The sequence below is a fragment of the Schistocerca cancellata genome, chromosome 8 (assembly GCF_023864275.1).
Source record: "Schistocerca cancellata isolate TAMUIC-IGC-003103 chromosome 8, iqSchCanc2.1, whole genome shotgun sequence".
NCBI classification, from domain to species: domain Eukaryota; kingdom Metazoa; phylum Arthropoda; class Insecta; order Orthoptera; family Acrididae; genus Schistocerca; species Schistocerca cancellata.
Genome location: NC_064633.1, coordinates 270,159,143 through 270,173,154, shown reverse-complemented (window position 1 = coordinate 270,173,154; position 14,012 = coordinate 270,159,143). Strand labels below are relative to the sequence as shown.

At 41.2% G+C, this 14,012-nt stretch overlaps 1 protein-coding gene across 1 annotated transcript in view; it reads right to left on the bottom strand.

The window, feature by feature from the left end:
- The window catches only part of LOC126095189 (tryptophan 2,3-dioxygenase), a 458,240-nt gene extending 449,387 nt beyond the window's left edge, over positions 1–8,853 (bottom strand). Inside the window, exon 1 of the mRNA XM_049909922.1 lies at positions 8,761–8,853. Coding sequence (XP_049765879.1) covers positions 8,761–8,789 — 29 coding nt within the window. The 5' untranslated portion in view covers positions 8,790–8,853. The remainder of the gene's footprint in view (positions 1–8,760) is intronic.
- Between the last annotated feature and the right edge of the window lie 5,159 nt (positions 8,854–14,012).

Genomic DNA, 14,012 nt, shown 5'->3' with positions numbered 1-14,012 from the left:
CTGACAATACACGGATAGAAATAAAAGTATAAACATTTGTCAATCATCTTTTGTACTCCTTCTGTCCCGAACAATCGGACTTAGATCGACATATAGCGTCTTGAATAGGTACAGGCTGTCAGCCTGAAAAACCAAAGATGGCCCCTGATCTGTAGATTAAGACCTGCTGACTGCTGCTTTCCACCTGACTGCAACACAACAGGGATTACACTGAGATTTTCTAAAAGACTTGACTCTGGAGTTGCTGTCTGCAATAGAGATATTAACCTCTGCAGTCACGGTTACCACTAATTCGTGCCTCTAACAAATTGTACTTGTGGACGGTGGCTATTAGTGGAACTCTTTTATTTCCTCATCAACTATTTTGCCCTATCCAAGATTAATAACACAAAGGGCAGTCAAATGAAAACAAGAACGATGGAAAAAAGCAACTAACCTGTTTGTTATTTCAAAAGTAATCACCATAACTGTTAATATATTGCGCCCACTGTATGCCTTAATGGAGAAATGTTTGCGGTTGCCTACGGAACAATAATTGGACCCGTCCACATGTTGCGAAGGTTGTATCGACTATGTAGCAGAAATTTCGCTGGGAAGCCCTTACACGTCCTCCATACAGCCCCGATATCTCCCCATACAGTTGGCAGACCGGAAGAAAGACATTCGTCACCGTCGATTTGCTTCGGACAAGAGGTGCACACCTGGATACAGTGATGGTTCCGCAGGCAACCACAAACATTGTCCATGAAGGCACTGACCGTCTCCCCTCACAGCGGGATAAATGTATTAACTATTTGGGTGATTATTTTTGAAATAATAAACCGTTTACTTAATTTTATCATTTGGATTACGTTTGTGACTACAGAATGTTGTATTGAATATTGGGTAAAATGCTTTTGTGGTCATTTCTCATGGAGAGCAAAGAGGTAGTTGTAGAAGCGCTAGGAAGGTCTTAGCTCCATGAACAGATCTATTGCCAAATGTACCTGCCATTTCATTCGATTTTGTAAAAGGGAACTTCAAAATTTGAGGATATATTTAATGTTTAATTAAGTATGTCTAAAACTGAATATTATGATAAAATGTCGTGGTTTTTATTGTGACTCCTTTCGTATTTTATAATGAAATCGGACCAATGTTCTGTCTGGATTATTATGTGCAGTAATTGTATCTGGTGAAACAGGCTCTGCCTGAAACCAAGCAAAGTAAAATGTAAAAAGTCCTAGAGGACTCGTATCTTCACCAGAGGAATGAGCTCTGATTCACTGGGGAAACACATAACGACTCTAATGTGATTCACTTGTAAATTTTGATAAAGGTATTCTTACAAATGAGGAATTGAAATGAACTGGCGCAAAAGTTACTTTGTAACAGTTTTATTGTGTGGAAAAAAGGAAGGCTCAAGCCAGTCAACCAGTCGGATAGATCCCAGGAGATGTTTGTTGGATATAGATAGAAACGACAGATGAGTGAGTAACCGCGACCCAGTTTCCACTAAATCTGCCTTGCTGTTTGTCTGAAAGGGAATGATGTTGCACATTATAGAAATTCTACTCACACTTGCAACAAACAGCAAAAAATTTTCTTTGGGTCATTCCATGTCAGCACACTTAACCATCACGGATCTCCATGAAATTTTATGTGAACATCCGCACATGTCCCCGATGAACAGTGGAAAAGTTTAACGTTCGTCCAAGCAATATTGGCCGAGATATGTTCACTTGTTTGACACCATGCAGCACTTTTCGAATGAGACTCGTTTTGAAGCTTTAATAGTAAATGGTACTTGTAAAAGAAGTGTCGAATATAGGCTTACACTGTTTTTACCTTCTCAGAGAAATCGTCATCTTCTCGAAGAATTTGAAGATTATTGGAAACTAGTTGATGAATGAAATTTTGTATTCCATGTCCTTGTGCCATCGAGCTATTGCTTGTTAAATTTCATGTTCAGTATGCATTTACTGTACGAGGTACAAGAATCCAATGTTTATAGTTTTTCATGCAACTATTTTCGCACCCAACTTTGATTCAAATTATCTAACATTGTTAATTGGCGTTTGATAAGCTAGTAAACTTTCTTAGGCGGTTAACGCCATGGTCTTTCTAATGACCCCAGCTTGGAGAGTTTTATAGAACATGGTTTTTTGCAAAATCAGGTCGAAAATAGGTCATTTTTTACGTTTTTACAGAATCTCCAACTTTGCACTGGAAAGTGGTAAATAAATGAAGCTTTATATTTGACAACCTTGTGTTGTCATGTTTCTAAATGCCAAGTTTGATGTTCGTTATACCTTTAGTACCTGAGATGTAAGAAGGCAAACTTAGAAATTTTTCTGGAAACTTTGTCTAAAATTTTCTGGCTGAATGTTGCCCGTAAAATTCTTTTCATTAATATTTTTGAGAGATCACTTACAGTTGTACAAGATGGTCAAATTTCATTTCCTTCAATGAAATATTGCCCGAGATATAACAGTTCAAAGTTGCGAAAATTCACGCTCGACGTGCGCAAAGTCACGCATGGAGTCAAACAGGCGACTATTTCTCGACTACTATTGTATCGACGAACTTTAAACTTTACCAATGTTGATCGGGGACATCTGTGAATATTCACATAAAATTCCGTCGAAATCCTTGAGGATCGAGAAGGAAAATGTTCCGAAATTAGGCGATCTGACATGGAACGAACCTTCTTCTTTTACTGTAGTGTTAGTATTACATTAATACACCTTAAACATATTGGAGTATGAAAAAAATGGTGTACTCCAGTGTACCAGACAATTAACTGGGAACGGCTAGGTTTATCAAAACAGATTTGAAAGTGCGATGCGTGATCCATGAAGTTTCAGTTATCACCTCGAAATTACAAAATTACGTAATTAATGTTCTGTTTGTTTGCAGGTACGTGTCTGATGTCCTGATGCACAGTGAAATCCCAGCGCCATAGTACCGTAGCACGTCGCTAGAGGGACCATAACAAAATGCCGCAGCCCACCCTCATTTTATCAATGGGCTGTTCCATTTTCTTTTGACTGCTCTAGCAACGTGCTGCGGTACTGCAGTGCTGGGATATCAGTGAGTACCTGCACTCTGGACATCTGAATATTAATTGGGTGACTTTCTTTTTCGAGATGATAATTAAAAATTTAACATTACCTCTCTTAAGAGTGTAGCTTGAGGATTAATTGTGTCCCTGTAAAACAGAAGACCTACACCTCCCATACGACGATGTTGACAGATAGTCCGAGGCAGATAGTTATTCTATTCCAGGCCGTTGTGATGGAGATTCGCTATCGCTGTCTCAACAGCTGGCGTAACGTGTAGTAAACGCCTGCAGAAATGTCTTGGAGGCCATAACAGACGTGCGACCATTGGGCATAGACGTCCGCTTACTTTGGATAAAAGGGCATCACGGCATTCTCTACGATGAAACTGTTGGCCGCTTCGGTAAGAGGAGCATTATGGAAGGACACCGATCCCTCATACGGGTTTCAACACGACGGTCAAGAAAGCTACTAATCACGACGAGAATTGTGAATGACAGGTATCAAAGCACTGAAAGGGCAGCCATACAATCGAACGTCTCTTCTCGGCCATGGTTCATCTCGGTGATGCTTAGTAGACGTTTATGTGACGTCTGTCTTCGCATGAGGCTGGGACACTGGCGTCACCACAACCCACCTATACCAATTGAAAATCATTGCTTCTGGCCGCTGTAATCAGGACCCAACGGCGGCGGTGGATGAGAACCACGTCATATTGGCGCGTACCAACTACTCGGATGCACAAGCGGTCCTGTACAAAAAATTGGTTGGGGGGGGGGGGGTGTTACCTCCTCCCCCCAAATGTAACTGCTTTATTTCACCTCTTTGACATCTGTATCATTTACTCGCGAACTGTTTAAAATACGCCGGTATTCAGCTTCGATCTATAAATGTGGATCTTGTCCTCCCCGGAACCAGCTCTGCTGGGAAGCTGGGACGTCTGTTTGTGTCTTTACTTTGCATTGAGAACCTGTCTTTATGAATGACGCTAGTGACCAGCTTTCTGTTATAAGTTACTGTGGATGTCATTCTCCTATTAAATCGACTGGGGTCGCAACCTGGGTCGTAATTTTGTGTTTCTAGTGTAAATTACAAACTTACTTTTGTATTTCACGCTCTTATCATTGTTCTGTTTTAAAAATTACATTGTATTGTTGTACCTACTGCTGGCTGTATGGTGTTCGTCTCTTTGTGTTTTTATTTTACAATAAGATCTTACATTTGTACGTTAGACTCATATTGCAGTGCTACAGTGAAAATCACAATTATGTTAAAATGACATTTTTGTAACTAATGTTTGCTTTACTGCCCAAAGCCAAAAATACGTAAATAAATAAACGCCTGCCGACGTCAATGAGTTTGAAATCTTGCTCTGATAGAATGTCTTCAAGCCAGGTAAAACCGAAGAACACATACAAGCAGCCGCAAGAAATAATAATAACGATAATTTAATTAAACGTTAATTCACTTTAAATCCTATTTCATTTATTTTGAAGTGTTCCTCAATTTTGTGCATTCGTAAAATGATAGGTACTGGAAAATCTGTTAGCCATAACAGAAGTACGAACATTTCTTTACTCGTGGTCCATAAAGATGTAACCTTTGTGATAGTAAAATTGGTTTCCATTTCTTGCTGTAAATACGTGCATTCAGCGTATATCTACGTCTCTGTAACTGCACAACCATAATTTGTTTGATTCGAAGTTTAATGAAAACGGAAAACGCCAGTTCTGGTTTCATTACACACAAAATATTGCTTATAGTGACTTTTACGTACGCAACCAATATAATAACATCATATTAATTTTTAGCGATGTTATTTTCAAATCGGTTTATCAGCTGCGGTGATAAAGTGATCAGTATTTGCAGGAGCAACTGAGTATTGTCGCTGTGTGATGGTAGAATGAAGACAGAATTGTGCTTCATGTGTCTTGCTCAGTGACTTCTACACACTGATTGATCTCCACGGTTTTCTGTCAGCTTCAATATAAACTGTGTGACAAAGGAAAGTGAAGCATTGAAAAATATGTCGAATGTAAGCTTTGCACACTCACCCACTATCGGAGAATATGTAAATGATTAGAGTTACAATTTTCTGTGATAGGTAGAACGGCCACTATGGTGCACTAGTGGTGTTCGTATTTAGTGTTGCTAACAGGCCAGGTAGGATAGCGCGAACAGCGTCAGGTGTTGAGCGACCAATCTAGGGGACATGGAGGTGCCGTGTACTCGTGTGAGACAGATTTATCGGTGCTTGACACAGTTTGAAAAGGAGCTCATTGTGGATCTCCGTGCGGACAGCTGGTCGAATCACGCAATATCCAAACTTGTGACAGTTGCCCTATGTTGGTCTGCTTGCCGGCCATTTTGGCCGAGAGGTTCTAGGCGCTACAGTCTGGAACCGTGCGACCGCTACGGTCTCACGTTCTAATCCTGCCTCGGACATGGATGTGTGTGATGTCCTTAGGTTAGTGAGGTTTAAATAGTTCTAAGTTCTAGGGGACTGATGACCTAAGAAATTAAGTCCCATAGTGCTTAGAGCCATTTGAACCATTTGGTCCGCTTGGGGCCGTGAGGGCAGGAATACTCAACGTCAAATTTGCGGTCGACCACGTCTGACACCCACAAGGGAGAATCGTTGTATTGTGCGTCAAGCGCATCGTAGCGCTTTCACATCTGCGGCTGCATCCGAGAACCTGTAATGGACACCGCGCAAATTCTGTGTCACCATGCACCAATGTCTAAGATTACCAGCAGCCGGACTAGGAAATTACGGTCCCACGCGTAGGCTGCCGTTAACACCGCAAAACAAACGGCCTTGTTTAGAATGGAGTTGTGATCGGGATGAATGGCATCTCATTGTGTTCAGCGACGAGACACAGTTCTGCACTACCCCGAATCACTACCGGCGGCGAGCATGGTAGAGAAGTGGGGAGATATCATATTCTTCCAACGTATTGGAGAGGCAAACAGTGTTACTCTTGGTGCCATGGTATGGGAAGCCATCGGTTATGACTGGAGGTCAGTGACGCCACGAAGGAACGTCACGGACAGCCTGGCCCCCACGTGCTACCTAGCATGCGTCACTCTCGTGATGCCATTCTGCAACATAATTATGCTCGCTCACACGTGGTGCGTGTCTCTACGAAAATGCTGAGGTACTGACGTGATCAGGAAGATCCCCATATCTAGCACCGATAAAACATTTGTGGACCAGTCCAGACGGCAATCATCCCAGTGCCATATGCAGGATATCAAGGACCACTTACAACAGTCGTGGTCCAGTTTGTCTCGGGAGAGGCTACAAAGGCTTTGTGACACCCTTACCAACCGAATCAGTTCATGTATGAGCAGTCGTAGTTTATCAGAATAAACCTACAGACTACGAAATTAAAATTAGGTATGATATAGATTACATGTGAAAAAAGGCATCTGTTGACTCTTAGCAGCGACATCCATTTATACGAGTAAAGCTGATGCTTTTGAGGCGAATATAGAAAGATGCCTACACCATCAAAGATGGAATTTGCGTCTGTTATTTTAAGAAAACCGAATACTTTTCGCCTGAAAGCTGTCAAATACAAAATTTTCCTCATCTCTTCATCTTTTTCACTCGTCGTGTGGGTGGATGCAAGCAAAAGAACGCATTGTAACATTCATCATCTGCTGTGCTTCAGCTTTACATTCGCTACGTCCATCTGACACTATCGCGTCATGTTTTCGTAGCTGTATCTCAGAAACTGGCATCTTAAATTAAAAAAGAAAAGAGGAGACGTATCCGTAATTTTTCGAAGACTCCGATGAAAAATCTGAGTATAGCTGTTACGGAAGTAGTATGCTATTCACATTCTCTTTGCAGAGTTTAAAGAAGGTATGGTTACAGATTACGTTAAAGTCGTCATCAGCAGCAGCACCATCGCAATTGGTCAACAATGAAAGAGGTAAACAACAGTCGCCTTGTTCTAGGGACTACCCTGGTATTCGCCTGAAACGACTTAAGCAGATCGGAGGGAATTTTATTTCGTAGTGGCAGACTGGAATTTAAAACGCGACTTTCCCAAATGTGTTTTAAGCATTGCGCTTCCTCGACCGGTCGCCGCACGGCAGTGAGCAGACAACAGCCGAAATACGTAGCAGGTACCATTCGCTGTGGATTCGGCAGTTACTCTTCGACGTGTATTCGTTTTTACTCTTGGGAGTGTTTATGTTTTTTACAGTGTCCACAGTAGTAGCACTTTTTATGGTGTCGTTAAAGTAAAAGTAAATTACCATCTGAGTTTAACACTGCTGTAAATTATATGGGTTTCAAATATTTGTGACCGTTGCAAGAACCGGGAGGGAGCATTTTGAAAACAGACGTCTAGACGCAGTTTCAGCAATATTAAGAATTATTAATACCAGAAATAAATTCCTTGTGCGAGCTAGCGATCAGAATGGGGGTTTTCGGACAATGCAGCCTAGATTGCTAAAGGAGTTTTTCTTTTTATTATGCCATTCCATGTAACATGTTTCGGTTCTTGTCATCTTCAGACGTAAGCTTAAGACTTCCGAAATAAAGTACAGTATCAGTTTACGGTGAACCATACACCGAAACAAGGTCTCAACTCCTTGCTGTAACAACACTGTTTAATACAATCAAGAACGGTTAGATGCAACCATTTTATGTAACAGCTAACGTAAGTAAAATACCTGAGTAATACATCAGGTTTAGAAACGCATCAAGCAGTTCCGATAAATACATAATTTTCTATATTTTACCGTTTTAACGTGGTCACGATTTTATTTGTAACTTCAAAGGATACAGTTAAGATCTGAAAGGTACTCTTCCCCTGCATCTAGGAAAAGTTTAGAAATCGTATGGTGTTTGCTCGCTTCCTCTACTTGTTTAAATACGATCGCTTGGAGCTTAATCCAAATTGCGAAGCCTGCTCTGGCTTTCCGCAATGCCTGCGTTACGGAGTTTCTTACATAACACAAGCGTTCAACGAAATGCTGATTAATATGCTGATGAAAACTCATGCTAGCTCGACTTAACTTTCCTCTTACGCAATTTTCCAGAATATTCGCAATCCCTGACAGATTTTCACCAAGAGTACTTCTACGTTGATTTTTTATTTTTTTTATTTTTTGTAACATTGGAAACCGTTCCACGTGGAATAAATGAAAAATGACGTAAATGTTGTTCTTGTACAGCAAATGAACGTTCTCTCAAGTATATTCATATGAATAATTTGATGGTATAACAATAAAATCTGTCATTGTAACTACTTGGCATCTTGTAAGCACAACAAAACAAATAAGTGGAAATAAATAGAACAGGTCTCACAACAAGTGTTGTTATATAAGAGATCGATACAGCCTTGTTGACGCTACAGAACGTACCGCAGACGTCTTTATTGTTTGAAGTTGTTGACTTAATGCCGGTAAGCGTTTCTTTTGAAAGTTAAAGTGCACGTTAGTTACTATAAAGTTCGGTGTTTGTCATTAAATTTCTCTTCAACGTGCAAATCACTGGTAGCAACACGCAAAATAACCCGTGTTCAATACCCGATTCTGACAAAATACCGAAAAAGCAGGAAAGCGTGTGCTGAGTTTGTGTTGCGAAGATTTTGGGCAGTAAGACATTGAAGTGTTATTTTCCCCCACTAAAGAAGTGCCTTGCGCTGTGGCGCGAGTGTTTTCGCGAGCACTGTTAGGGATGGCAGCGCAGCGGACTCACCCGTTGGCATAGACACAGGAGGCGCTCATGTTGGCGGTGCTGCCCAGACGGTCGTCGGCGAACGACTGAAACGGCTTGCGGGCGCGCGGTGCAGATCCGCTGGCGGGAGCGCGCTACGTCACCAACCGCTCCACACGCGCCGCGGCTCGCGTGGACGACCTGTTGGCCGCGGCCCGCTTCCAGACACGAGCGTATTCTCGCACCCACGACCCCCCGCTTGTTACGTGACGCCAGATTGCATTCACTGTTCTCGGACGCGGAGGCAGCTCACAAATCACCGGCGATGACCTCGCCGACCGACGTTTCCGACGTTACAAGTACAAACAATCAACTGGACACAGATATTAACTTACTAGGTGCCAACAGCGTTGTGAAACTTTCGAGCGCACACCGAGAGCGACACTGAAGTGTCAAAGAAAAGAGTTATAAGCCAGGCGAGTGTAAGAGATGGACAAAGGTACCAAGGGAGAGTCATAAGATTTTAATCAGCACGGAACTTGTGCCGGACAGAAATACACTCGTCGGTACAATGGTGGGTTTTTTAGATACTAGAACGTTGTTGTTGTTGTGGTCTTCAGTCCAGAGACTGGTTTGATGCAGCTCTCCATGCTACTCTATCCTGTGCAAGCTTCTTCATCTCCCAGTGTCTACTGCAACCTACATCCTTCTGAATCTGCTTAGTGTATTCATCTCTTGGTCTCCCTCTACGATTTTTACCCTCCACGCTTCCCTCCAATAGTAAATTGGTGGTCCCTTGATGTCTCAGAATATGCCCAATCAACCGATCCCTTCTTCTAGTCAAGTTGTGCCACAAATTTCTCTTCTCTCCAATTCTATTCAATACCTCCTCATTAGTTATGTCATCTACCCATCTAATCTTCAACATTCTTCCGTAGCACCACATTTCGAAAGCTTCTATTCTCTTCTTGTCTAATCTATTTATTGTCCACGTTCACTTCCATACCAGGCTACACTCCATACAAATACTTTCAGAAACGACTTCCTGACACTTAAATCTATACTCGATGTTAACAAATTTCTCTTCTTCAGAAACGCTTTCCTTGCCATTGCCAGTCTACATTTTATATCCTCTCTACTTCGACCATCATCAGTTATTTTGCTCCCCAAATAGCAAAACTTCTTTACTACTTTAAGCGTCTCATTTACTAATCTAATTCCCGCAGCATCACCCGATTTAATTCGACTACATTCCATTATCCTCGTTTTGCGTTTGTTGATTTTCATCTTATATCCTCCTTTCAAGACACTGTCCATTCCGTTCAGCTGCTTTTCCATGTTCTTTGCTGGCTCTGACAGAATTACAATGTAATCGGTGAACCTCAAAGTTTTAATTTCTTCTCCATGGATTTTAATTCCTACTCCGAATTTTTCTTTTTTTTTTTTTTTTCCTTTACTGCTTACTCAATATACAGACTGAATAACATCGGGGATAGGCTACAACCCTGTCTCACTCCCTTCCCAACCACTGCTTCCCTTTCATGCCCCTCGACTCTTATAACTGCCATCTGGTTTCTGTACAAATTATAAATAGCCTTTCGCTCCCTGTATTTTATCCCTGCCACATTCAGAATTTGAAAGAGTGTATCTTAGTCAACGTTGTCAAAAGCTTTCTCCAAGTCTACAAATGCTAGAAACGTTGGTTTGCCTTTCCTTAATCTATTTTCTAAGGTAAGATACTAGAACACATAAAAATATTAGTTCATTTTATGAGAACATACATAAGAAGAATTACTTAACATTGTACAAACCATTGACACAGGGATGTTATGAGTATTTACAACTGCCTCTGAGCGTTGCGAGGCACCAACCTTGCTTTAGCACTTCCCTCTTCGGGCGACACCACAAAACTTTCTACACAAGATTTCACTACTGTAACAGAATGAAAGTGGAGCAACTACAGTACCGGATGTCAATATAAAGGCAGGGTTCCTACGAAAGTAATTTTACAGTGTCCGAAGCATCCATGTCTCGAGTTCATCATGAATGTAGTAAATAAATATAATGTTGTATTCTCTGTAACCGCTTTCATGTCGTCTCGTCGTCTCTGTAGAGCTGTACCTTGGGAAGCTGGGAGAAGATGTTGGTCAGTGACCGGTATCCTCGGTCTGTAACTGAAACTGCACGCAATTAATAACTGGGTTCTTTACGCACAGAAAAAGAGTTACTTAACATTAAGTTTCCATGTGCTGTGGTTCAAGCTCTCTTCTGTGTAGTCCACGTAGCCTCAATGCTGTTGAAGTAGAAGTCCGCTATGTTCACTATAGGGTTGCTATGTGCTGCCTGTCTCTGTGCTGGAGGCTAAGTCTGCGGCTCTGTCTCGGTGACACGCCGGAACTCCACGGTGTACAGGCTCGAACTAACTGGCTAAACTCGTTTCTTCGTAATTACCTCAAAATTCTCTTCGTCATTGATTTTATTAGGGTCTGTAATGCTTGCAATGAAATTTTTACCCAGTTTTCTCGTGTCGCTCTTTTCAGCTCACATACAGCCTCACATTGCCTTCAGTTGTGATAAACGCGTCTTGCATGTATTCCACAAAGGTTTTCCACGGGGTTCAAATCCAGACCAAGTGCAGGACAGGGTAAGACATCGATATCTTTATCTTCAAACCACTTTTGGTTGTAACAGAAACATGCACAGATGACTTATCTTATTGAAACATTAGACTTCCGTCCTCTAGGTCCTCATACGTTCTACTCAGTTCTGTCTCTAGCATCTACGTGTACATGTCTGAGTTCATTCTAGGTCCGCCCAAGCAATGCGTGATGTACCTTTAGCGCAGGTGGCGCCCAAATCACAAAACTTTCACCATGAAAATTTCTGCTCATTCTTAACTGCTTCTCTATTCTCATATCATGCCAATAAAATTGAAATTCGTCCGGACCATCTAAATTAAGCTTTTTCTCGTCACTGAAGGCCTCTTTATTACATTCTGAAGTCCATGACATATGTTTCTTAGCAAACTCCAGTCTAGCCTGTTTATGTTTGGGTGTCAGAGCAGGTTTCTGCAGTCTGTTCTTGAATGCAAAATATTTGTGATTTGACAAAATTTGTCGTACACATCTGACAGTTACTGACAACTGTAAATCAGCAACAAGTTGAGGGGCATTCCAGTTTGTTCTCTTGCTTAGCGCAAAAGTAACAGTTTCCATGGCTCAGATAATTTTCTACTTCGTCCATATTTTCCGTTCTGTCCACATCGTGCGCCGAATCTGACGAAATTATCACTGTACTTGAACGATTCAGCTTATTGGTGATGTACAGATTAGACAGTATTATTTCCTTGTATGGTCCGAACTTGTTTTACACAAGGCGCTGTCACAATCTTGTTTCATGTGCACAACACTCATTGTTACTAACGTTGCCTGTTTCCTATCTGCAGTAAAGGCACATACACTCTAAACACCGCACAGCGCCGACTGCCTTTATACGGATTTCCACTCTCTATCACCTGAATCGTTGATGTCGTCTGGTCCAGACTGTATACCAATTAGTTTCGTTTCAGAGTATGCTGATGCAATACCTCCATTCTTAAAAATTTTATCCGTACCCAAAGACTGGTAAATTACAGGCCCATGTCGTTAACGCTGATGTGCAACAGGATTTTAGAACATATATTGTGTTCGAACATTATGAGTTACCTCTAAGAGAACACACAGTCAACACGGGTTTAGAAAACATCGTTCTTGTGAAACACAACTATCTCTTTACACACACGAAGCGTTGAGTGCTATTGACAAGGAATTTCAAATTGATTCCATATTTCTAGATTTCAAAAAGGCTTTTGATAATGTACCACACAAGTGGCTTGTAGTGAAATTGCGTGCTTACGGAATATCGTCTTAGTTATTTGACTGGTTTCGTGATTTCCTGTCAGAGAGGTCACAGTTCATAGTAGTTGACGGAAAGTCATCCAGTAAAATAGAAGGGGTTTCTGGCGTTCCCCAAGATAGTGTTGTAGACCCTCTACTGTTAGGAGACAATCTGAAAAGCCAAACAGTGAGTGGTTGGAGTGGGACAAAATATGTATTTGAATGTGAACCTGGAGGCTTTGACAAGACTACACAAAGGAGAAACATGACGAAAAACTTGCTGCTGAGTATGGAGACGATATTGGCGAAGAAACAGAGACAAATTTGAGAAGTTTTCATCAAATAAATGTTATATTTCCTGAATCTGAGTACGAAAAAAACGAGTAAGGCTTTGTTCGTTTGGTTTACTCAACAACGACAAAAAGGAAATCCAGTTTCATGGCCTATTCTGCAAGAAAAAGGTGTATTTTTTAAAATGAGTTAAAGGAAGGAGAGGTCGATTATAATACAGGGTCAGGACGGTTGGATAAATGGAAGAAGCGATACGGCGCATGGCAGCTTGAAATTTGGGTGAAAAACTTTCTATGGATTCTTAAAGCGTTACATAATTTTGTGAAAAATTAAGAAAAATTATACAAGAAGAAGATCGTACTCCTGCTCAGCCGTATAACTGATGAAACAAGGATAAATTATAAAATGCTTCGCACTAAAACTCTATCTTCAAAAGAAGAAAAGACTGGCCAGGACTACAAAAAAAAGTAAAGAGAGGTTAGCAGTCTTGCTGAAACGAATGCAGGAAGAGACCATAAACTGAATCTGCCAGCAACAGAGAAGTCTGCTAAGCCTCGAGCTTTAAGAAATATCACTGTTTTGTGCGCTCTCTGTTACATACGTCCACCAAAAATTTGCCTGGATGGACAAAAATATTTTTACGAAATAGTGTTTCGAAGATTTTGTTCCAGAGATCAAAATACAACTAAAAGTGCTTGCCTTCCAAATCTTAATGCTTGACCCCCACTAATTCACATCCTGATGAGGAAGAATTACAATGTGACGGTATTCGCGCATTGTTCTTACCCGCTAACGTAACAAATTTAGTACACCCTACAAACCAAGACGTTTTACAATGCTTGGAAAAAGGATATTGCCGTCATTTGCTTTAGACGCTTCTACAACCAACAGAATGTGAAGAAACAAACAAAAAATTTCTAAAAAAAAGTAAGATAAAAGACGTAGTTTACTGGATAGCTAAGCATGGTCTGAAGTAAAGGCGGAGACACTAAGAACGTCTCGGAACCACATTTTACGGAATGAAACGTTTACCTACAGTACAGAGGCAGATGACCTGCCGTTGACAGAACTAATGGTAAAGCTTGCTGGATGTGAAAATGCGAATGCGAGTGATACTTCAGAATGGAT